At 47.7% G+C, this 24,960-nt stretch overlaps 1 protein-coding gene and 1 long non-coding RNA gene across 3 annotated transcripts in view; one reads left to right on the top strand and one right to left on the bottom strand.

Moving 5' to 3' along the window:
• Positions 1-24,229, top strand: part of ak6 (adenylate kinase 6) — a 59,505-nt gene extending 35,276 nt beyond the window's left edge. For both annotated transcript variants that reach the window (XM_049762466.1, XM_049762469.2), the window contains 4 exons: positions 16,438-16,530; positions 17,413-17,471; positions 19,465-19,610; positions 23,598-24,229. In XM_049762466.1, coding sequence (XP_049618423.1) covers positions 16,438-16,530; positions 17,413-17,471; positions 19,465-19,610; positions 23,598-23,787 — 488 coding nt within the window. In that variant the 3' untranslated portion in view covers positions 23,788-24,229. The remainder of the gene's footprint in view (positions 1-16,437; positions 16,531-17,412; positions 17,472-19,464; positions 19,611-23,597) is intronic.
• Positions 3,893-6,784, bottom strand: LOC137840127 (uncharacterized). The gene is made up of 2 exons (XR_011086590.1): positions 6,637-6,784; positions 3,893-6,567 (listed from the first exon to the last, which is right to left on the bottom strand). It is a non-coding gene; the product is annotated as an uncharacterized lncRNA (long non-coding RNA).
• Positions 24,230-24,960: the final 731 nt, after the last annotated feature.

Below are 24,960 nucleotides of genomic sequence, written 5' to 3'. Positions count from 1 at the left end.
TTTGAAGCCAATTCAATCCATTTTGAGAATGCATCTATTATGACCAGGCATTATAACCCTGTGGATTGAGTTTAGCACATGGTAAACAAGCTCTACAATTTTTTTTTTTTTTATAAATGTTTTGAATATGAATCAAATCCATATGTTGTATAAAGCCGACTGAACTGCCCTTTCATCCCCCCTGTTGAGCCATGTGTCAAGTCAACATCACGTGACAACTTCATGGCTCAATATTGCTGCCCATATGTATCGGTTCATTTGTACGGGCAGATAATATTGCTGCCCATTTGCATCTGAAGTTTTTCTTTCTCAAAGTGACAAACCAATCCACCAATCGGAAAAAAATCAACAAAATAACTGCCAGTGAATTAATATAATAGTTAATTGTTGTTGTTTCTTAACTTTAACTAGCTCAATCGCTCTCTTATTCTCAAATTTTAAATTTAGCTTTGAAATGTCGTTATTACATAATTTTTCTTCAACCAATTCCAGAAAGCAAGTTCTTTCCGTCTCTCAAATTTTGTTTCATCAAGGCTAGGCATTAATGCAGTGTGGACCAGTTTCTGCCCATAAACAAATTGCTTGCTTTTCTTTACTTCCTATTTTTTCAAAATTTATTTTGTTTTGCGGTGCAAATCAGATAGACTACAGTCTAATAAATTATTTTGTGCACCTACGTATATTAGCCAATTTCATCCTTTTAACACGTAACACTGACAGCACACAGACAACACAAAAACAGCAGAGACACAGATCACAAACAATACCAACAAACAACGCTGCGCAAACGTCATCCTCTATTTTGACGTTTTGGTTATACCTTTTTTTTTTCTTTTTTTTTTCTCATCAGTGCCTTTTATCCTTCATGCTAATGTTGTCACATCTTCCTTAAGCATCACCCTGCTTCAAACATTCTCTGAGAAACTCACACTTTCCCTGCCTCGCCCACAGCCATAGCACCCCCCGTGCGAGGGGGGGACGCGGCATCAATGTTGATTGGTCACAGGCTGGCCATTTCCTGCAACAATCATGATGCCGGCCCACCGCCCACACGAGCATAGCACAGGCCTACGCGCACAGCCCCGACCCGCGACTACGCGCGAGCGCAGGCACGCTTCCTATCAAGCCACCGTTCTCGTCACTTTCTGCCACACACGTCTTATTTTCTCTGCTGCCACACACTGCTCATCTTAGGTTCTCCAACCAACTTAAGCACACCATCATCCACTTCTCAATTACCCTATTATTGCTCAACAGCCTCCTGAACATTCTCCATTACTGATTTCTTCCATAGGACACACATCTCACTCACACACTCGCACATGTACACAACATTCATGAGGATCCTCTGCGCGCACGCACACACAAACACCAGCACAAGAGGATGACGCACAACATATAAAACCACATAGAGCGTACTAAGAACACCTTTTTGCTCATCTTACTTGTCAGATGTATTCTCTATTTTAGTTTTAGGAGCTATTTGTAATTCTTTTCCATTTATTTTGCAAAGTTTAACTTCAGTGTTTCTTTATCTTACTTTATCCTTTTAACACGAATATCTCCTGTATATTTAAGCTAAATTCTCTTTAATTTTGGCTGCCAGGTCCCCACTTTATTACATGAGAATCTGATGTATTTTGATCTTGTACTAGTCATTATTGTTTTTGTTTATATGTGCAGTCATGTGCCATGTGACCTTTTTCTCCGCAACTCCAGCATTCTATTGGAGGTTGCACAACTCCTCTTCCTCGGCCCCTAAAGCCTTCTCTGTTAGACATTGCTCCTCGCCCTCTCTGGCCTTCCTGTCCTCTGCCTGCATTTTGGTAAAAAGTGTCACTATCCTGGTCTACCAGAAAAGTGTATTTTGGAGCTTTCATTCGTTTTTGTTTGTCTATTACTACTCTTTCTGCATGGAGGGCGTGATTTATGTATTCCTCCAAAGTTCCGGTGGTCATGCCTATATAATTATTGATCACCCTAATTTGTATTGCTGGCCTGGACCCTACGTGGATGGCATTTTTTAATTGCTGTTGATAAGCCCCTTGGGGCGCATTATCTTCCACCAGTCCACTGTGTAATTTAAATACTTCTGTCATGCGCACTCGATATTCATCAAAGGCTTCATTATCATTTTGTTTTGTTCTCCCTATCTCTGTATAATTTGCTCTCATTCTATATCTGTTGCGTACCCGGTTAATCAGCCCTTCCATTTGATTAATTAATTCTGGGCTATTATAGGGTAAGGGTTGACCCCGAGCATTTATGGGTGCCCACTCTCCTCTGACCAAATGCCACTCTGGGCCCAAAGCAGTCATCCAGACTTGTTGGACTTCAGTCCCATTCAAACTATAAGATCTCCTCAAGTCTTCCATTCCTGTACAGAACTGTTCCACATCCTCCCTATAAGAAACTACCCCTTCTAATGCTTTCCTTATATCATCCATTGTCCATGTTCTGTAAACCATTACCACCCTGGGGTGTACTTGTTCATTTCTTGGGTCATAATTTGGGTTGGCCACTTGTATCATTGGATACAGTGGCATATCTGGAGTTAATTCCGAATTTTCAACAGTTGCCTCTTCAGCAACTGGGGCTGAAGGCCCAGGTTTGGTTCTAGAGATTAATGGATAGTTTGCTCCCATTTCCTTTGACCAATCCATTTCTATTGGGTTTTTCTGTCTGGTGGCTCTGTCTGTTAACCCATAAGGGGGGGTGACCCCTCTCGTGCACCAGTGTCGGGTACTTGTGGATACAACTTCTCTATGACCTTATGTTTTGAAGTTGTAGCATGTGCTTTCCCTATGCGCTTCTCTACTTCCTCTACACCTCCCCCTTCTTCTCTAGCTCTCTGTAAATTTTGATTATCTCTTGCCTGCCTACCATTAAGCCCAGTCTCATCATCTTCCTTCCTACAATACAGTGCCTTTTCCACTTTCTCTTTTTCTCCCCTCTCTCTCTCTCCTGCTACTTTGAGCCAAAACACCACATCCTCATCTCCTTCTTTTTTCATCTTTCTAGGGTCTCTCTTTGTTTTCTCTTTCATGGCGCCTCTAAGTTCTATCAATTTGGTTGTTTTTAGTTGTCCCTCAAATTTATATTTCTTAACCCATTTATCGAGGTTTTTAAGTCGGTCGGGATCCTGCCTTTCAATTATTTTCCAATCTTTACATTTAAGATTATCTCGGATATTATTTTTACTCTTCCCGTTCCCCATTTTAATCAATTTGGTCCCAACTGTAAAACCATAGGGGTTTCTAAAGTCGGGTGTTTCCAGTGGGATAACGAAAAGATCCTGTGGTGATTCTCACTTCTACCAGCGTTCTGGTGGAGAATCCTTGCCTATTGCGTCCACAGAACCACGTTATGTGTTCCCCACTGCTTTAATATGGAATACTGTATCTAGTGATACGTATTCCCATTCACACTCTCAATCACTCAGTATTACGGATATTATAGACGGAAATTTCATTTTCAGCTTTTCTGCGGCTCCGCAACCTACTACCTGGACATCCACTGTCCTACACGGAATTTCAGTTATGCAGGGTCTGTGGACTTCCGTTGGACCTACTTACACACCTAGGGTTTTACAGGGCATGACGAGCCCTCGGCCGCACCACACTTTTAAACAAAACAACCTCACCCTCTGGTGCTCTTCACCTCTGCACCTCGGACTGCCTTCAACCCTTAGATCCCAGCTGACGAGCAGACAGCCAGCCCTTGAAAAGGATGTAGGAGGTCCTGCCGCGCGCGGTCTTTCTGGATCTCTGCTGCCGTCCGCTGGAATCCTCAGGTGTGTTGGCATCCGGCTCGAAGGACCAATTAAATGTTGGGTCTAAATACGATTAGACATTAAATCACTCGCTGGAATGAAGAGGAGAAGACAACCAGAACAGGTTTACTCGCGAGGAGAACGATAGAGAAAGCAATCTCAGTTACAACCTCCATCAGTTCTGAGTCCTTACTCCACGTGCCCCTCTTTTTAATGTTATGGTTGCCCTGGTTACAGAGGCGTTGCTACACTAAAGGGAGGGGGGATTGTGTCTGTAGCAACGCTGATTAGCAAAAGAATGTAGTGTGGTGTGAATTAGCACTTCGTTGTTGGCTCGTGACCCCCCGCAGAGGCCGTCCCCAGCTGTCCTCCCTCACAGTTGGCTGACTCTTCCTCGACCGGGGTCAAATACCCTGAAGCACGTTGATTGCCGCTTTGCTGTGGAACAAATGCAACTAGAGCTTTGCTAACTTTATCTACTTGGTAATTAACACATAATAATAATAAGTAATTTGTCCTAAACATTTCAACACATATTAAACAAATGTGAGGTAACCGGTATGCAGTTCCTTAAACAAACATTGAGTAAATATGGGATAACTTTTATGCAACTACTTCTAACTGTATGTAACCCTTAACAAAGAAAAACAGGTCTGAACTCACACCACTCTTAGAGTCTCAGAGTCATTACTGTGCAATAACATCCCGCTTGCCACACCTTTTTTGTCTACACTGTTTGTACTATGTGTCCTCTCTGCATCCATTGCAGCCTGGTCATCCTAGAAGAGGGACCCTCCCATCTGTGGTCTCTTCTCAAGGTTTCTCATTTCCCCTAGCTGGAGTTTTGAGTTTTTCCTTGCCCTCTTGGGAGTTTAAGATCAGGGGGTGTTTGAGAATATCTTTCGTTCTTCACATGTCCTGAGTGTTGTTGTTAGTCACCTAAATGTTGAACAGAGGCTGTGATTTACCGAAGTCAAATTCCTTGTTTGGCACGCTCAAACATGGCGAATAAAAAACTCTTGAATCTTGAATAAACTACAATCTATGAACCAAACCTACATCTAAATGAAAAGGAATGAAGTTCCTGTGAATCAAACAAAGACCATGTCTCCTATGCAAATAAGCCCTGCTCATTGTTAGTGAAGGCCTCTTACGGGAACCAAAACACACAGACAACATAAGGACAGGAAGGATACAAATGGCTGACAGGGATCAAAAGACATCCCTATCACTAAAAAGGAAGAACCTAGATAAAAGGAAAGATAAACTTGTAAAGGCGAGGCCTCCAGGTCTGGCAGGCCAAAGCTTCACTTAAAATTATTCCAACATTATATATACATACATACATACATATATACATACATACATATACACACACACACACACACACACACACACACACATTTGTTCAGGATGCTGGTGTCTTTGCCCTGCAGAGACACATTCAGTTCGTTCAGTTTGCTGAATATATCTGCCAGATAGCAAAGCTTTGCAAGCCAGTCCGTGCTCTCGAACAAGGTGGCATGGGGAGATCTGTGCTCTGTCAGAAAGGTGTGCAATTCAGCTCGTAACTCCAACAGCCTAATGAGTGTTCGTCCGACAGTCTTGTGTGTTCGTCTCGTCCGTGCTACAAGTACAGCAGGCAGGTTCTGCTTGACATCGGCAGAAGTGGGTTTTGCGGCGTTCTGGACTTTGAAGTGTCGACATTAAAGGCGCTCGGACTGCTACGTCCTGAAACGCCGACCTCACCCGCTATTCCTCCCCCGGTTGGGAGCCGTCGGAAACGGTGTGCGAGGAGGCAGAAGAGGGGCAAGCGCGGAGGCGTCCGGGCCAGGCTGGCGGCCAACCCAGCGCGACCGGCGGTGCCCTCCATTCTTCTGGCGAATGTTCGATCGCTGGACAACAAAATGGATTACGTTCGCCTGCTGAGGTCTACGAACCGGACGGTGCGGAACTGCTGTGTGCTCGTGTTCATCGAGACCTGGTTGAGTGACAACATTCCGGACTCTGCAGTGCATCTGGAGCGGCTAACGTGCTATCGGGCGGACCGTGCCATTGTACGAGGGGGAAAGTCGCGAGGAGGTGGAATATGCGTCTACATCCGAGAAGAATGGTGCCGGGACTCTGTGGTGGTATGTAAGCACTGCTCGCCGCTTGTGGAGTTTGTGATCATTAAGTGCCGTCCTTTTTATCTGCCGAGGGAATTTACCGCGATTCTGCTAGTCGCGGTATACATCCCGCCTTCCAACATCGAAGGAGACAGGATCGCAGCGCTTGGTGAACTGTACCAGGCTGTCAGTGAACAGCAAACAGCGCACCCTGACGGTTTCACCATCTTCGCTGGAGACTTCAATCATGCCAACCTGAAGTCTGTTTTCCCGAGGCTTCACCAGCATGTTCCTTTTCCGACACGTGGAGACAGCTTCCTGGACCTAGTCTACTCGGCGCAAAAGAGAGCTTTCAAAGCCACCCCCCTCCCCCATCTGGGGCGTTCTGACCATCTCACCGTTTTGCTTTTGCCCGCATACAGACAATTGGTAAAGGCATCCAGGTCGGTTCGGAGGCAGGTTCGAGTGTGGCCTGAGGGTGCCTCCGATGCACTTCGTCACTGCCTCGACACCACTGACTGGGACTTGTTTAAGCAGGCAGCCACCTACAACGATTGGACGGACATAGAGGAGTATACTGACTCTGTTACCTCTTACATCACGAAGTGCATCGATGATGTGACTTGCTCGAAATCCGTCGTCACTCGCGCGAACTGGAAGCCGTGGCTGACGGGGGCTGTCCTCAGACTGTTGAGGGCCAGGGACAAGGCTTTCAGAGCGGGGGATGAGGCTGGCTTGAGGACAGCGAGGGCCGACCTGTCCCGAGGCATCAAAGAAGCGAAGAAGGCGTTCTCGTGCAAGGTCTCCACCCACTTCAAGGACAGCAAGGACGCACGTAGCCTTTGGCGGGGCATTCAGACCATCACGGACTACAAGCCCGCGCCGAGGAGCTGTGAGGGCGACGTCCGTCTGCTGAACGATCTGAACCGCTTCTTTGCTCGCTTCGACGCCCAGAACAGCACTTGCCCGCTGAAGTCCACTCCCCCCCCCCACACGAGCAGCCCCTGCGCCTCTCTGCCGACGGTGTGAGGAGGGCGCTTGCCGCTATTGACACCCGTAAGGCGGCGGGCCCTGACAACATCCCGGGTCGAGCGCTGAAGGACTGCGCTGGGAAGCTGTCGGGTGTCTTCACGGACATCTTTAACGTTTCCCTGCAGCAGGCCATCGTCCCCTCGTCTTTCAAGGCTGCCACCATCGTTCCTGTGCCGAAGAAACCTGCACCGTCCTGCTTCAATGACTACCGCCCTGTGGCACTGACGCCCATCATCATGAAGTGCTTTGAGCGGTCATGGAGCACATCAAGTCCGTTCTACCCCCCACCATTGACCCTTTCCAGTTTGCGTACCGTGCCAAGCGGTCCTCTGAGGATGCCATCTGCTCTGCCCTCCACTCGGCCCTCACCCACCTGGAGAGAAAGGACTCATATGTGAGGTTGCTGTTTGTGGACTTCAGCTCTGCCTTCAACACCATTGTGCCGCAACGACTCATCTGCAAACTCGACGAGCTGGGCCTCAGTACCTCCCTCTGCAACTGGATACTGGACTTCCTCTGTCAGAGGCCTCAGGTGGTGCGTGTTGGCGACAAAATCTCCGCCAGCATCACGCTGAGCACGGGGGCCCCCCAGGGCTGCGTGCTCAGTCCATTGCTCTTCACCCTGCTGGCGCATGACTGCACTGCGACCTACAGCGACAACCGCATAGTGAAGTTTGCTGACGACACGACTCTGGTAGGTCTCATCACGAAGGGCGACGAGACTCGGTACAGGTCGGAAGTTGACCTTCTGACCACGTGGTGCAGGGACAACAACCTCCTGCTGAACGTCAATAAGACCAAGGAGATCATTGTTGACTTCCGGAAGGGTCACACAACACACCTGCCGCTGATCATCGACGGTGCTGTGGTGGAGAGGGTGAGCTGCACCAAGTTCCTGGGGGTGCACATCAGTGAGGACCTCTCCTGGTCCACAAACACCTCGTCACTGGCAAAGAAAGCTCAGCGCCGCCTGTACTTCCTGCGGAAGCTCAGGCGTGCATGTGCTCCTCAGGCAGTCCTGTCTACATTCTACCATGGCACCATTGAGAGCGTCCTCACCAGTTGCATCGCTGTCTGGGGTGGTAACTGCACTGAACAGAACTTGAAGGCCCTGCAGCGCATAGTGAATACGGCTGGTAAGATTATTGGTGCTTCGCTCCCCTCCCTGAAGGACATTTACACCTCCCATCTCGCCCGCAAGGCAACCTCGATTGCCAGAGATGTGAGCCACCCGGCTCACTCTTTGTTTGACCTTCTGCCCTCTGGGAAGAGGTACAGGAGCCTGCGCTCCCGCACCACCAGACTCGCCAACAGCTTCTTTCTCCAGGCTGTTAGGGCCCTGAACTCGCTACCCCCTTCTGCGTAGCGTGCGGCACTGTTGCGCTATTTTCGGGAATGTCTGCTGTACGCGCACTTGCTCCTTTTTTTTCTGCTCCTCTTATTTATTTATTTATTGTTGTGTTATTTATTCATTATTTATTCAGCACGCTTTTGTTATACTTGTTTACTTGTTTGTCTGTTGTGAGCCATGTCTTGTCACCGTGGGATAGGGGGGAACGAAATTTCGGTTTCTTTGTGTGTCTTTGGCATGTGGAGAAATTGACAATAAAGCTGACTTTGACTTTGACTATTGAGTATCTTCCCTCGAGAGAGTCAGCGCACTTCTGTATGGAGGAGGAGTTGCGTGTGTTCAGCTCCCATGTTTTCACAGAGGCGGCGTAACAAACGTGCATTAAGTGGCCTTGACTTAATGAAGTTGATCACTTTGATGCTGTCGTTCAAAACATCATGCAACACGGGGCTCATTTTCTTGGACACTCACGCTTCCCTGAGAATCACACAGTGAGTCCACTTAATGTCGGGATTTTCCTTTTTAATCCGCGCAATGAGCCCTTTCGCACTGCCCGTCATTGATGCAGCCGCATCTGTACACACACTGCTGCAGGATTTCCAGCTGATACCGTTTTCAGAGAAAAATGCGTTGACATTGAAAATGTCCTCCAGTTGTTCTCCCCTCCAGACCTTTGCAGAAAAGTATGTGTTTACAAATGTCGTCAGTCTCAATGTATCTCACAAAAGCAACAAGCTGTGCATTCCCACTGACATCTGTGGATTCATCCAGATGGAGTAAAAAAGATTCTCTAAGTTTTCCCACAACTTGTTCGACAATGTCTGCACCCATTTTGTCTATTCTGCGGCAAACGGTGTCATTAGACAAAGGCACGGTTTTTAATGTATCCGCAAATTTTTTTGTCTAGCATAGTTTTGGCCAATACAACAGCGGCGGGGAGCAGCAGTTCTTGAGCTATGGTAAACATTTTTTGGCTTTAGCTACAAGCAAAGAAACCGCATAAGAAGCCTCCAGGGCTTTGGCTGATGTCGTGGAGGCTTTTCGCATTGTCTTGGGATGACTTGAAGTCAGAAAGTTTCCTCCTGAAGAATTCCGGTGGCTTACCAACATGGCATCCGTGTTTTGTGGTGAGATGCCACTAGAGATGTGCCAGCGTTGGCTAATTTCTCCCCGCAAAAAAAGCACAGCGCTTTGGGTGGGTTACAACTTGTGGACGTAAATCCCATCAAACAATAGCCTTCCATGTACTGTTGGTACTTTGTCAACTCTGGTTTTGACATATTTTTTACTTCTCCGCGTTTTCAACAGCAGCATCGCTGCTACGCTTTAGCCACATCTTCTTGTTACAGTGCGTTGTCAAGGCAACCGCAGGTGACTGCTATTGGTTTGTGGAGTCTGTTTTTTAAGGATCAAAATTGAATACTGAATATAAAACTTTTTATACCTAATTCTCAAGACAATCAGGCTTGCTGTTTTTTTTGTTTTTTTTTAATACCGGTATATATATTTTTTTAAATCTCATGTACCCCCTGGAGTACGCGTACCCCCATTTGAGAACCAATGCATTAAGGGACATTTTCACATGTTTGATTTTGTTTTACTGTTATAAATCTTTTGTTTTTTACTCGGTCTGAGGAATATTCTAATATTTTGTGATCGGATTTCTGAGTTTTCTTAAGCAGTAAGTCATAATCAGCAATATAAAAATAATAAAAGGCTTGCAATATTTCAGTTGATTTGTAATGAGTCCAGAATGTATGACATTTTTGTTTTTTTTAATTGCATTTCAGAAAATAAAGAACTTTATCACAATATTCTAATTTTATGAGATAGTCCTCACATTTGCCATTCTCATCCCTGTATTATGAGTGTTCTTTGATAACAAGATATGTGGTTGTAGATATACGTTGCAAAAAATTTACAGTTTTCATTAAAAGGAAAAACTCTACAATTGATTGTGGCACTGTGATGTATTATATTCACCTTGATAGCCCACCAAGCAGGAATATTTTTTTTAACTTGAAATTGAGTGATGAAATTAATGGTTTTGGGGTTGCTATACTGCCAAAATCCAGGAGTTTCCAGGGGGCAAAGACCCCTGACCCCCTTCGGGGCGTTGCCCCTGGCCCCCTGCGGCCCCCAATGGAGGCCTGTGGCCTCCTCAATGGGGACATGCGGCTCCCCAATGGGGGCATGCGGCTCCCAGACCCCGGCTACTTTTCAGTGGTTTTTCACATTTGCCGTTCACATCCCTGATTTATATGTTAGCGTCATTAGAAGTATGGCATTGTTATACCTGAAATGTACGTTGTGTAGACAACTTTGATTTATCAGTCATTTTAAAAACCCATCATCCAGTGGCGTAGCCAGGAATTTTTCACTGTGGTGGCCATGGGACGGACACACACACACACAAACACTGCATATGTCAGATGGCTTGGTGAGGACGGAGTGGGGGTGTCAGGATAATCAAGTGTACAATCTCCACAATGTACAAAAGTGTGCTTATTTTACAAAATGTGCATGGTGTACAATATATAACATACGTATGAAACAGAGTACATTAATCCCTCATTTATCGCGGATAATTGTTTCCAAGACCACCTATGATAGGTCAGCTCGGTGACACACTGGTTAGCACATCTGCCTCAAACTTAGGAGGTTGCGGGTTTTATTTTGCATGAGAGTTTGCATGTTCTCCCCGTGGCCACGTGGGTTTTCTCCAGGCACTCCGGTTTCCTCCCACATCCCAAAAACATGCTTGGTAGGCTGATTGAGCATTCCAAATTGCCCCTAGGTGTGAATGTGAGTGCGGATGGTTGTTCGTCTTTGTGTGCCCTGCGATTGGCTGGCAACCGGTTCAGGGTGTCCCCCGCCTACTGCCCGATGACTGCTGGGAGAGGCTCCAGCACGCCCGTGACCCCTGTGGGGACAGGCGGTATGGATGGATGGATGGATGGATGGATGGATGGATGGATGGATGGATGGATGGATGGATAAGAAAATAAATACGATTAAATATATTGTTACAATCCCATGGGCTCACCACCTGTGGGAGGGGCCGAAGGGGTCGGGTGCAATGTGAGCTGGGCGGCAGCCAAAGGCAGGGACCTTGGCGGTCTGATCCCCGGCTGCAGAAGCTGGCTCTTGGGACATGGAATGTCACCTCTCTGGCTGGAAAGGAGCCCGAGCTGGTGTGCGAGGCAGAAAGATTCCGACTAGATATAGTCGGACTAGCCTCCACGCACAGTTTGGGTTCCGGTACAAGCCCTCTCGAGAGGGGCTGGACTCTCTTCCACTCTGGAGTTGCCCACGGTGAGAGGCGTCGAGCAGGTGTGGGTATACTTATTGCCCCCCGGCTGGGCGCCTGCACATTGGGGTTCACCCCGGTGAACGAGAGGGTAGCCTCCCTCCGCCTTCGGGTGGGGGGACGGGTCCTGACTGTTGTTTGTGTCTATGCACCAAACGGCAGCTCAGAGTACCCACCCTTCTTGGGGTCCCTGGAGGAAGTGCTGGAGAGCGCTCCTTCTGGGGACTCCATCGTTCTACTGGGTGACTTCAATGCTCACGTGGGCAATGACAGTGAGACCTGGAAGGGCGTGATTGGGAGGAACGGCCCCCCTGATCTGAACCCGAGCGGTGTTCTATTGTTGGACTTCTGTGCTCGACACGGATTTTCAATAATGAACACCATGTTCAAACATAAGGGTGTCCATGTGTGCACTTGGCACCAGGACACCCTAGGCCGCAGTTCGATGATCGACTTTGTAGTCGTGTCATCGGATTTGCACTCGGGTGAAGAGAGGGGCGGAGCTGTCAACTGATCACCACCTGGTGGTGGGTTGGCTCCGATGGTGGGGGAAGATACCGGTCCGACCTGGCAGACCCAAACGCTCTGTGAGGGTCTGCTGGGAACGTCTGGCAGAATCTCCTGTCAGGAAGAGCTTCAACTCCCACCTCCGGCAGAGCTTTTCCTACGTCCCGGGGAGGCGGGGGACATTGAGTCTGAGTGGACCATGTTCCGCGCCTCCATTGTTGAGGTGGCCGACCGGAGCTGTGGCCGTAAGGTCATTGGTGCCTGTCGTGGCGGCAATCCCCGAACCCGCTGGTGGACACCGGCGGTAAGGGATGCCGTCAAGCTGAAGAAGGAGTCCTATCAGGCCGTTTTGGCCTGCGGGACTCCGGAGGCAGCTGACAGGTACCGGATGGCCAAGTGGAACGCGGCTTCGGCGGTTGCTGAGGCAAAAACCCGGGCGTGGGAGGAGTTCGGTGAGGCCATGGAGAATGACTTTCGGACGGCTTCGAGGAAATTCTGGTCCACCATCCGGCGTCTCAGGAGGGGGAAGCAGTGCAACGTCAACACTGTTTACAGTGGGGATGGCGTGCTGCTGACCTCGACTCGGGACGTCGTGAGTCGGTGGGGAGAATACTTCGAAGACCTCCTCAATTCCACCTACACGCCTTCCATTGAGGAAGCAGGGCCTGGAGACTCTGAGGCGGATTCTCCAATTTCTGGGGTCGAAGTCACTGAGGTAGTTAAAAAACTCCTCGGTGGCAAGGCCCCGGGGGTGGATGAGATCCGCCCGGAGTTCTTAAAGGCTCTGGATGTTGTGGGGCTGTCATGGCTGACACGCCTCTACAACGTTGCGTGGACATCGGGGACAGTGCCTCTGGATTGGCAGACTGGGGTGGTGGTTCCCCTCTTTAAGAAGGGGGACCGGAGGGTGTGTTCCAATTACAGGGGAATCACACTCCTCAGCCTCCCTGGTAAAGTCTATTCAGGGGTGCTGGAGAGGAGGGTCCGTCGGGAGGTCGAACCTCGGATTCAGGAGGAGCAGTGTGGCTTTCGTCCTGGCCGTGGAACAGTGGACCAGCTCTACACCCTCGGCAGGATCCTCGAGGGTGCATGGGAGTTCGCCCAACCAGTCCACATGTGTTTTGTGGACTTGGAGAAGGCGTTCGACCGTGTCCCTCGGGAGCTTCTGTGGAGGGTGCTTCGGGAGTACGGGGTGCCGAGCCAACTGATAAGGGCGGTTCGGTCCCTGTATCACCGATGCCAGAGTCTGGTCCGCATTTCCGGCAGTAAGTCGGATTCGTTCCCAGTGAGGGTTGGACTCCGCCAAGGCTGCCCTTTGTCACCGATTCTGTTCATAATTTTTATGGACAGAATTTCTAGGCGCAGCCGAGGCGTTGAGGGGGGCCGGTTTGGGGACCTCAGCATCGCGTCTCTGCTTTTTGCAGATGACGTGGTGCTGTTGGCTTCTTCAGGCCGTGATCTCCAGCTCTCGCTGGACGGTTCGCAGCCGAGTGTGAAGCGGTCGGGATGAGGGTCAGCACCTCCAAATCCGAGTCCATGGTCCTCGATCGGAAAAGGGTGGAATGCCCTCTATGGATCGGGGATGAGATCCTGCCCCAAGTGGAGGAGTTCAAGTATCTTGGAGTCTTGTTCACGAGTGAGGGGAGGATGGAGCGTGAGATCGACAGGCGGATCGGTGCAGCGTCGGCAGTAATGCGGACCCTGTACCGGTCCGTTGTGGTGAAGAGAGAGCTGAGCCAAAAGGCAAAGCTCTCAATTTACCGGTCGATTTACGCTCCTACCCTCACCTATGATCACGAGCTATGGGTCGTGACCGAAAGAACGAGATCTCGGATACAAGCGGCCGAAATGAGTTTTCTCCGCAGGATGTCCGGGCTCTCCCTTAGAGATAGGGTGAGAAGCTCGGTCATCCGGGAGAGACTCGGAGTAGAGTCGCTACTCCTCCACGTTGAGAGGAGCCAGATGAGGTGGCTCGGGCATCTTATCAGGATGCCTCCTGGACGCCTCCCTGGGGAGGTGTTCCGGGCATGTCCCACCGGTAGGAGACCCCGGGGACGACCCAGGACGCGCTGGAGAGACTATGTCTCTCAGCTGGCCTGGGAACGCCTTGGGATCCCCCGGGATGAGCTGGATGAAGTGGCTGGGGAGAGGGAAGTCTGGGAGTCCCTCCTAAAGCTGCTGCCCCCGCGACCCGACCCCGGATAAGCGGAAGAAGATGGATGGATGGATGGATGTTACAATATCCGCACATGACTTTTATGAACCTTTCTTGTCATTTTATACACTTTATTGTTTATAAACGCTTTTTGTATTTTTAAACCTTTGTAATTTTTTTTAAATTTAAACTGACTTGAAGAAACATTATTTATTTAAATAAATAAGAAAATAAATATGAGTAAATATATTGTTACAATATCCACACAAGACTATTATGAACCTTTTTTGAAGTGTAAACCTGTCTGGCTCCTCTCTGCTCTGACTGACGCAGCCCAGCGCGAGCGCATCCACACAAAACATTTATAATTTTACTTGTATACACTCTATACTACTTTCAAATACGTTATTGGTGCCCTGTCTTCCATCCTCCAGCATCGGAGCCTCCTCTGTTCTCTTTTTATCTTTGCCATTTTCCTTTCATCAGTCAGTTTTCAGGTGTTATCTGTTATCCATCTCTCTTTGTTGGTGCCCCTTCTTCCCCAGTCTCAGTGATGGCACAGGATAACAGACTCCACTGCTCTTCAATGGATGAAGGACGCTGTGGTACCTCAAGTTTCTTCCTCAACTCCTCACAATAGCTTCTCGACAGGTTGATATTCTTCAGCTTGTCCACTGCATAGTAGGTTCTCTTGGGCTGCACCTTTTGAACCTTTTTCAGCTTCAGCCTGATTTTACCCACCGCAAGAAAGTGATCTGAGCCAACATCTGCACCCCTGTGTGAGCGAACGTCTACTTTATGTTTATGCAGATGTGGTCCAGCTCGTTTCGGGTTCCGCCCCCTGGTGAAACCCATGTCATCTTATGGATCTGCTTGTGTTTGAAAAAGGTGTTGCCGATGCTGAGGCCATTGGTGCTTGCTAGCATCAACAGCCTCTCTCCGTTGTCATTGGTAGAATTTGCAGACCCGTGCGGTCCCACTGTGGCATTGAGGCCCCTTCTGTTGCTATCCACTTTTACATTTAAGTCTCCAATCAGCATCTTAATGTCGTAGATGGGGATCTCATCAAGCATGGCTTGGAGCTGGCCGTAGAAGCTGGGCTTCCTACCGGATTTCACCTGGCCCCGTCATTGATACATCCAAGGATGTGTCCTCTCTTCTCCACCGCACTGCACAAAACTGCTTTTGTATTTATCTAAAGGAGGTGTATGTATGTATAAGTGTGTGTATGTATAATATCTATATGTATGTATGTATGTGTATATGTATATATATATATATATGTATATCTTTAACATATCTGAAAATGGACTAATCTTGACGGAATCAAGCAAACGTGGTTACAAGGGGTAGAGCTAGATAAGCCTAGGCTTCCTTCTACTCCCTTTTGAACAAATAAGATTTTTATGATAAAGTGAAAATTTATAACGCAATGTTTTTTTTTCTTTTCTTTCTTCTCTATTGTACTATGGAGTTATTATTTTCAGTATTGTTTACTTTCTTTTCTTGTATTTCTTTAAATGTTCGAAATAAACAAACAAACAAACAAACAAAGCAGTATACCGGAGTGGCTCCTTCTAGTCGTTTCTGTAACATGCTGTTTTTTTACGCCCAACCCCCAACCTGGAGGACCGAGTGCTGACTTTTGTCTGGCCTCTATTCCAAAACCTGCCCAGCATGGTTAAACATGACAGGGGTGTCAATGTCAGTATAGCTTTCAGGGGTCACTGAGACACGCCAAGGTACCAGCACAAGGAGAAGTTTGATGGTTTGATAAACTTGTTTATATTATAGTTACTTTAATAACTGCTAACATGTTACGTCAGGCACGTTCTCATTTTCTCGTTTGTGTTTATGTAACAGCATACTGTATCGTTTAGCCTGTTGTGCCTATTCATGTCTGTTCTTGGTGGTGTATTTTGCCAAATAAAGTTCCCCCAAAAATGTGACTTGTACTCCGGTGCGAATTATATATGTTGTTTTTCTTTATTAAGAATTTTATGGCTGGTGCGACTCCAGAGCGACTTCTAGTCTAGAAAATACAGTATATTGGGATTTAGCCACGTGGTTAGCGGTGATCACATAACGACCCTAGAATATTTATGTTAGTGTCATCAGCTAAGAGGGCACTGCGTGTTGTTTCTGTTTAAAATAAACAACTAAAAGAATGTTCAGTACTTATTATCCCTTTTTGTCTTATAGGGACCCCTGGTGTTGGAAAAACAACTCTCGGCAAGGAGCTCGCTCAGCGGACTGGGCTCACCTATGTTAATATCGGTGATCTGGCTCAGGAAGGTAAAAAATGACTTTGAGATCTCTGCCACTCCAGAGAGGATTATTTGTTTTGTTGTTGGTTTTTGTTTTGTTTTGTTTTTTTACTTTAAGGTAGTATTCTTGATTTTTGCTTTTAGTTACAGGTTTGTTTTGCACATTCATAGAAATTGTATGTCTTCTTTTGATAACAGAGTCCAACTTCGGTTTTCGACCACAATCCGTTCCAGAAGGCGGTTCGAGAAATGAATCGTTCAAATTCCAAATCTATTTTTCCCCTTACAAATAATGGAAAACAATTTAATCCGTTCCAAGAAAAAAAACACCTTTTTTGAGTATTTTTTCATTTACACATTTTTGTCCGATCGCATAACTGCAGCACACCGCCGAACGCGCAACCGTAGCGCGCCGCCGACCGCGCAACTGCACCGCGCTGGTGGCATTATTGTGACAGAGCCGTCGCTGAAATTTAGAAAATATTGTTAAAGTCCTGATGTACTTTCCAAAATTTAAGTGGACCTCAGTGCGCAGGGAGCTTAATTTGGTCCGATCGCGCAACCGCAGCGCGCCGGGCGCTCACTGTCGCATCGCTTTACGAGCGTCTTTGTGTTTTAGGATGGCTTTCCTACTCCCACTTGCTTTCTTTGGAGGCATGACTAGGGGTTAATACAATCCTCAAAGTAACGAAAATACAATAACGAACGGAGTCAGTCGGCATCCGGGCTACGCGGTCGTGTTTTCTTGGGTCCTTTCGGCTCCTCTCGCGAGGTTCGACCTCCGAATTTTGTTCGAAACCGAAGCAAAAAAAATCTCAAATTTTTTGTTCCAATTCTGATTTGTTCGAGAACCGGGACGTTCGAAAACCGAGGTTTGACTGTATTATTGATTACATTATTTTTTCCTCAGGAGATCTTTATGATGGCTATGATCAAGAGTACCAGTGCCCTATTTTAGATGAAGACAGGGTGAGTCATGCTTGAATTCCCTTTAACTCAAGCCTTACTATTTCTCTTGATGAAATAAATGAATTTGTACATATTGCCCTCCTGTTATGTGGAGTGTTGGTTCTTACATATCAGTGATATGCAACATAAATGATCGAGGAGAAGATTATTTTTGGCTGATGTAAGACAAGAATATAATTTTAAACTATGCACCAATGTATTGATATATCTTACTGCTCAAATGCCTATGAACAATGCACTTCTCAAACAAAAATAATACTGTGATTTGTTATAAGTGCGCAAAGGGCTCTCTGTTCACGTCAAGAAGTGGTTTGGAGTTCCGCACTGCCTAACCATCAGACAGTGTCCTCCAGTTGCCCCTTAACAGTCTTACAGAGGAGTTTGTGTGCAAAAACACGACTGCAGATGACCTTGAACAAATCCAAAGATCCAGTGGTTAGGGAAAACGCACCAACCTTAGCTATGGGGCACAAATGGACACCAGCAAGACAGCAGCTCTCAGGCATGCCAACATTATGGGAAACGATCAGTAAGGAAGGGTTTAACAACTAGGCATCCAGCGTGGAGAGTTGCCACTCCACCAGCACGAAGAAAGATAGTGAAGGAGGAAGTGCGGCATCAGGAAGAGGCCACAAGATGGGCCAAGGCGTGCATCCTGTCCGCCAAGCAAATAGACACCAGCCTCCCTGTGACACATACTAACAGGGTGTAAAACTAGTCAAACTGTAATCCGTGTTCACTGTTTATTTATACTATTTTGTACTAAATGTTGCTTATTTGTAATAACAGTTTATTCTTATTTGCGTATTTCCCTGATGGCGATTTGGTTTAAAAAAAATCTGTTCAGTGACGTTTGTCAGGGACCGTATACCTGGTGCCACAACCAAGACTTGAAGCCTCCACACTGGATGGAGAACGATCCAACATCAACGCCCTGCCGCTGCCAACATCTAATGCCTCATGTTCTTGAAGGGCCAGGAAGCCAGGAAGAACTCTAAACCAACAGAGAGAAGCCAGCTGTGCCCAGCACCTGATTGGAAGACGTTGGCCTAGTGATAGAGTGTCCGGCCTGAGACTGGAAGGTTTACCTTTTTACCACCAGGCCTAACCTGGTCTTCTGGTCCCTTTCCCTAAAGAAGCTATAGTCAAACACACTGTACCCTGGTATGACTCCATGGAGGAGGCATTTGAGGGGGCCGCGGAAGCTAGACATCGTGGCTGGAATGCATATGTATACCCAGTGGAGGTTGGGTGCAGAGGCTTCATGGGAACATCTACCACAAAACATATGAGGGACTTGGGAATTAGGGGCCCGAGCCTGCGTATAGCCATGTGGCAGCTGAAAGGAGCAGCTAGTGGCTCTGGCTAAGGAGGAACAACCCCAATTGTAGTGCAACAGGAGGTATGTGGTCAGCCAGTCTAGGCCTGATTCAGAGAACCGGATGTCCATGCCGTGCATAGTCCCCTGAGATGTCTGCCAACACGGAGACTCTCATGGCTAATTGGGCTTGTGACACAAGCTCGGGTTTGATCATCCCACAGCTGGCTAGACCTCTGGAGAGTGTGTATCGCGTTGAAGGCCAAAACACCCAGAGGAACACTACTGATGATGCATACCCGTAAATTTACTTCCCCTTCAAGTCTACCTTCCACCATTCACCTACAAGTCCACCAAGTGTACGCAAAAGAATAACAAAACCTCATTCTGTGTTTTCTGGAATCAAAGCAAAAACCCAATGGAAAAGATAAATTGTTTATCATTCACCATTAATCTTTTCATGCCAACTAAAATTAGGTAAAGTGAATTGCTGTTTTAGATCGTGGTAGAACACCAGATATATCTGCGTTTTGAGGCAAACGATTCACCAAATTTTTCTTGAACTCGAAAATGTTCAATTTTTTAATTTAATTTGTAGATTTTAATTTGTTTTTATAGCAAGAATAATACATCTTCAATGTAATGGAAAAGTTATGGTTCTTTTGTTATCTGCAGGTGGTGGATGAACTTGATGAGAAGATGACGCATGGAGGTGTAATCGTAGACTATCATGGCTGTGACCTATTCCCCGAACGCTGGTTTCATGTTGTTTTTGTCCTCAGAACAGACAATACTCATCTGTACACACGGCTCGAAAGCAGGTACCAGTAACTCATGCCACTGTGAATGTTCATGATATGAACCATACATATATGCAGTAAGACATATTTTAAAGATTTACTACTAAACTAAATGAATTAATGTTTCAACCTGAAAATGTAAAGAAATACATACTTGTAGGATATTAATATTAGTGCTGTCAAGCGATTGAAATATTTAATTGCGGGGGCAACGGGTTCGGGAGGGACTCCCAAACTTCCCTCTCCCCAGTCACTTCGTCCAGCTCACAGGCGTTCCCAGGCCAGCTGAGAGACATAGTCTCTCCAGCACGTCCTGGGTCATCCACGGGGTCGCCTGCCGGTGGGACATGCACGGAAAACCGCCCCAGGGAGGTGTCCAGGAGGCATCCTGGTGAGATGCCCGAGCCACCTCATCTGGCTCCTCTCAACGTGGAGGAGCAGCTGCTCTATTCAGAGTCTCTTCCGGATGACCGAGCTTCTCACCCTATCTCTAAGGGAGAGCCCAGACACCCTGCGGAAGAAACTCATTTCGGCCGCTTGTATCCGGGATCTTGTTCTTTTGGTCACGACCCATAGCATGTGACCATAGGTGAGGGTGAGAGCGTAGATCGACCGGTAAATTGAGAGCTTTGCCTTTTGGCTCAGCTCTCTCTTTACCACGATGGACCGGTACGGAGTCCGCATCACAGCCGACGCTGCACTGATCCGCCTGTCGATCTTACGCTCCATCCTGCCCTCACTCATGAACAAGACCCCAAGTTACTTGAACTCCTCCACTTGGGGCAGGATCTCATCCCCAATCCGTAGAGGGCATTCCATCCTTTTCCGACTGAGGACCATGGACTCAGATATGGAGGTGCTGATCCTCATCCCGACCGCTTCACACTTGGCTGCTAACCGCTCAAGTGAGAGCTGGAGATCACGGCTTGAAGAAGCCAACAGCACCACATCGTCTGCAAAAAGCAGACGGAATGCTGAGGTCCCCAAACCAGACACCCTCAACACCTCGACTGCGCCTAGAAATTCTGTCCATAAAAGTTATGAACAGAATCGGTGACGAAGGGCAGCCTTGGTGGAGTCCAACCCTCACTGGGAACGAATCCGACTTAGTGCCGGAAATGCGGACCAAACTATGGCATTGATGATACTGGGACCGAACCGCCCTTATCAGTTGGCTCGGCACCCTGTACTCCCGTAGCACCCTCCACAGAACTTCCCGAGGGACACGGTTGAACGCTTTCTCCAAGTCCACAAAACACATGTGGACTGGTTAAGCGAACTCCCATGCACCCTCGAGGATCCTGACGAGGGTGTAGAGCTGGTCCACTGTTCCACGGCCAGGACAAAAACCACACTGCTCCTCCTGAATCCGAGATTCGACCTCCCGACGGACCCTCCTCTCCAGCACCCCTGAATAGACCTTACCAGGGAGGCTAAGGAGTGTGATTCCTTTGTAGTTGGAACACACCCTCCGGTCCCCCTTCTTATAGAGGGCAACCACCACCCCAGTCTGCCAATCCAGAGGCACCGTCCCCGATGTCCATGCAATGCTGTAGAAGCGTGTCAGCCATGACAGCCCCACAACATCCAGAGCCTTTAAAAACTCCGGGCGGATCTCATCCATCCCTGGGGCCTTGCCCCCGAGGAGTTTTTTAACTACCTCAGTGACTTCGACCCCAGAGATTGGAGAGTCCACCTTAGAGTCTCCAAGCCCTGCTTCCACAATGGAAGGCGTGTCGGTAGAATGGAGGTCTTCGAAGTATTCTCCCCACCGACTCACGACATCCCGAGTCGAGGTCAACAGCACGCCATCTCCACTGTAAACAGTGTTGATGGTGCACTGCTTCCCCGTCCTGAGACGCCGGATGGTGGACTAGAATTTCCTCGAACCCGTCCGGAAGTCGTTCTCCATGGCCTCGCCAAACTCCTCCCACGCCCAGTTTTTGCCTCTGCAACCGCCGAAGCCGCGTTCCGCTTGGCCATTCGGTACCCGTCAGCTACCTCCGGAGTCCCACAGGCCAAAACGGCCCGATAGGACTCCTTCAGCTTGACGGCATCCCTTACCGCCGGTGTCCACCAGCGGGTTCGGGGACTGCCGACCATGACAGGCACCGACCACCTTACGGCCACAGTTCTGGTCGGCTGCCTCAACAATGGAGGCACGGAACATGGTCCACTCTGACTCAATGTCCCCCGCCTTCTCCAGGACGTGGGTAAAGCTCTGCCGGTGGGAGTTGAAGCTCTTCCTGTTAGGGGATTCTGCCAGACGTTCCCAGCAAGCCCTCACAGTACGTTTGGGTCTGCCAGGTCAGACCGGCATCTTCACCCACCATCGGAGCCAACCCACCACCAGGTGGTGATCAGTTGACCGCTCTGCCTCTCTCTTCGCCGGAGAGTCTAAAGCATGCGGCTGCAAATCCGATGACACAACTACAAAGTCGATCATGGAACTGCGGCCTAGAGTGTCTTGGTGCCAAGTGCACACATGGACACCCTTATGTTTGAACATGGTGTTCATTATAGAAAATCTGCGTTGAACACAGATGTCCAATAATAGAACACCGCTCGGGTTCAGATCGGAGGGGCCGTTCCTCCCAATCACGCCCATCCAGGTCTCACTGTCATTGCCCACGTGAGCATTGAAGTCACCCAGTAGAACAATGGATTCCTCAGAAGGAGTGCTCTCCAGCACTTCCTCCAGGGACTCCAAGAAGGGTGGGTACTCTGAGCTGCCGTTTGGTGCATAGACACAAACAACAGTCAGGAGCCGTCCCCCCACCCGAAGGCGGAGGGAGGCTACCCTCTCGTTCACCGGGGTGAACCCCAATGAGCAGGCGCCCAGCCGGGGGGCAATAACTATACCCACATCTGCTCGACCTCTCTCACCGTGGGCAACTCCAGAGTGGAAGAGAGTCAAGCCCCTCTCGAGAGGGCTTGTACCGGAACCCAAGCTGTGTGTGGAAGCAAGTCCGACGATGTCTAGTCTGAACTTTTCTGCCTCGGGCTCATTTCCAACCAGAGAGGTGACATTCCATGTCCCAAGAGACAGCTTCTGCAGCCGGGGATCGGACCGCCTATGTCCGGCGCCCAGCTTACATTGCACTCAACTCCTCTGGCCCCTCCCACAGGTGGTGAGCCCATGGGAAGGGGGACCCACATTTCCTTTTCGGGCTGTGCCTGGCCGGGCCCCATGGGCGAGGGCCCAGCCACCAGACACTTGCCTTCGAGCCCCACCTCCAGGCCTGGCTCCAGAAGGGGGCCCCGGTGACCCACGTCCGGGCGAGGGAAAACTGAGTCCGTATATATTTTTGTTCATAAGGTGTTTTTTGAGCCGTGCTTTGTCTGGCCCCTTACCTAGGACCTTTTTGCCATGGGTGACCCTACCAAATTGATTCAATTTATAAAAAGTCTCACAAACAGCCCTTCAACAGTCCATTCTAAGAATTCAAAATGTCGGTAATATAAAAAACATAGCATGCATATGAAATGTAAACAAGGACTCAAAGACTTTTTATCCCCCTGTAATTTCCACATATTTCCAAAGTTTTCCAAATTTAAACATTCAACGTATCACTACTACTTAATTATTTCAAAATTTTAAAGTAAAACCCCATCTTTAAAATGTTGCCTATTATACCTTTTTTATGTCAAAATATTTCAACATAAACTGTTCATCAAATGCAGTTTTCCACCTTGCAAGAGTCAGCAGTCCAATTCAATATTATTTCTGGACTTCTCTTATTATTAGGCTTATCAAATCACATGCTAAAGTCATCTATTTGCATTTACTCCGCTCACAAATTTCAAAATGAACTGCACAGCAACTCATCGTTTTGCAGACGTAATCCTGTTCGTATGTGAAATCAAGTTTGTTTGGTTGCTCAGCGTCCACATGTATTTGTATGTGAAATCAAGTTTGCGCCCATTTTCACACGCACCAATGTGTAGTAAATCAGGTGCTAAATTGGACGTCTCATTCTGTTAACATACACTTCATTCTGTCTTCAGGGGCTACACAGGAAAGAAGCTGCAGGACAACATGCAGTGTGAAATCTTTCAGACCATTTATGAGGAGGCAAGTGAGGCCTACAAAAATGAGCTTATCCACCAGCTAGCCAGCAATACTCCTGAAGACCTGGAAAGTAACTTGGAACAGATAGTAAAGTGGACTAAGCAATGGATAAAAGACCACAATTAGAGCAGAGAAAAGTGCTGCCTGGATGATTGGAAATAAAATGTTTGAACAAAACAAGTTGTACCCATTTTAACCTTTTTTATTAACCCATTCAACCCCGATTTATTTTTCAAACATCACCCCCTCCATAACATTGTGCGGTCCCTGAGCAGCTCCTTTAGCAGCAGACTATTACACCCACGGTGTAGGAAGGAAAGATTCCGCAGGTCCTTCATTCCCACTGCTGTCAGACTCTACAACATGCGTGGCACCTGATAAAATTGTGTTTCGTCTCTACCGCTACTAGTGGCACTTGTCTTTGTCCTTGTCTGTTATTTATCAATTTTTACATTTGGCACTTGTCGCTTGTATTCTTGCACTCTTGTACAGTGCTGTGACGAGTAACTTTCCCTGCTGTGAGAAAAATAAAGTTCTATCATCATCGTCATCATCATCAACATCAAAATCAAGTGTCATTGGTAGCCCTTAGACGTAATGAAAAATAATTATAAAAAAATATGGAAACATAGGTGACAAAGCATGTTTTATAATTGGTCACACTTGTGACAATTGTCAGATGTCACCAGTGAGTTTTGTTTTATTTGTAAATACAATGCAATTATTTGCATATTTTGGAGATGTCAAAGTTTTTAGTACAAAATTCGAGAAAACGTACATTTCATTAATGACGTTCACTCACACATCGTCACTTGATAAAAGTGATACAATTGTGCTAGGCAATTTTAGACCCCTCTATCGGTCATTACAATAATAGAACATAGACGCAACTTCTACTGCTCTTCTCTGCTTACGGGTTGCCACATAATGTGCGTCACGTTTTTGTAAGCTGCAATCTGTCAATCCCTGCCAGTTTTGGCCCCATCACTGCTCGGACTCCAGCGGGGCTCGGTTGCTGCTCGTCTACCGTCATGGCACACAAGGCTTTGGATGAACAAGTCAGTACGGCTCCGTGCACCACTTCCAGCCTTCTTATACAAAGGTTTTCTATGTTCGTCAGCGAAAGCAGAATAATTCAATACCGTAGACTCAAATGTGGCCTGTAGCCAGCCTGCCAGCCCATTTAGAATTAGTCCTAAGCGGCTTGGTAACTGAGATGAGCCTGTTAAAACACTGAGCCGTTTCAATCCACCTCGAGTCCTTGGTGACTCCATCACTCACAACTTTAATGTTAAAAAT

Source organism: Syngnathus scovelli, chromosome 3 (genome assembly GCF_024217435.2).
Source record: "Syngnathus scovelli strain Florida chromosome 3, RoL_Ssco_1.2, whole genome shotgun sequence".
Taxonomy (NCBI): Eukaryota; Metazoa; Chordata; class Actinopteri; order Syngnathiformes; family Syngnathidae; genus Syngnathus; species Syngnathus scovelli.
The sequence above is the reverse complement of the archived record's forward strand: the minus strand, read 5'-3'. Positions and strand labels throughout refer to the sequence as shown.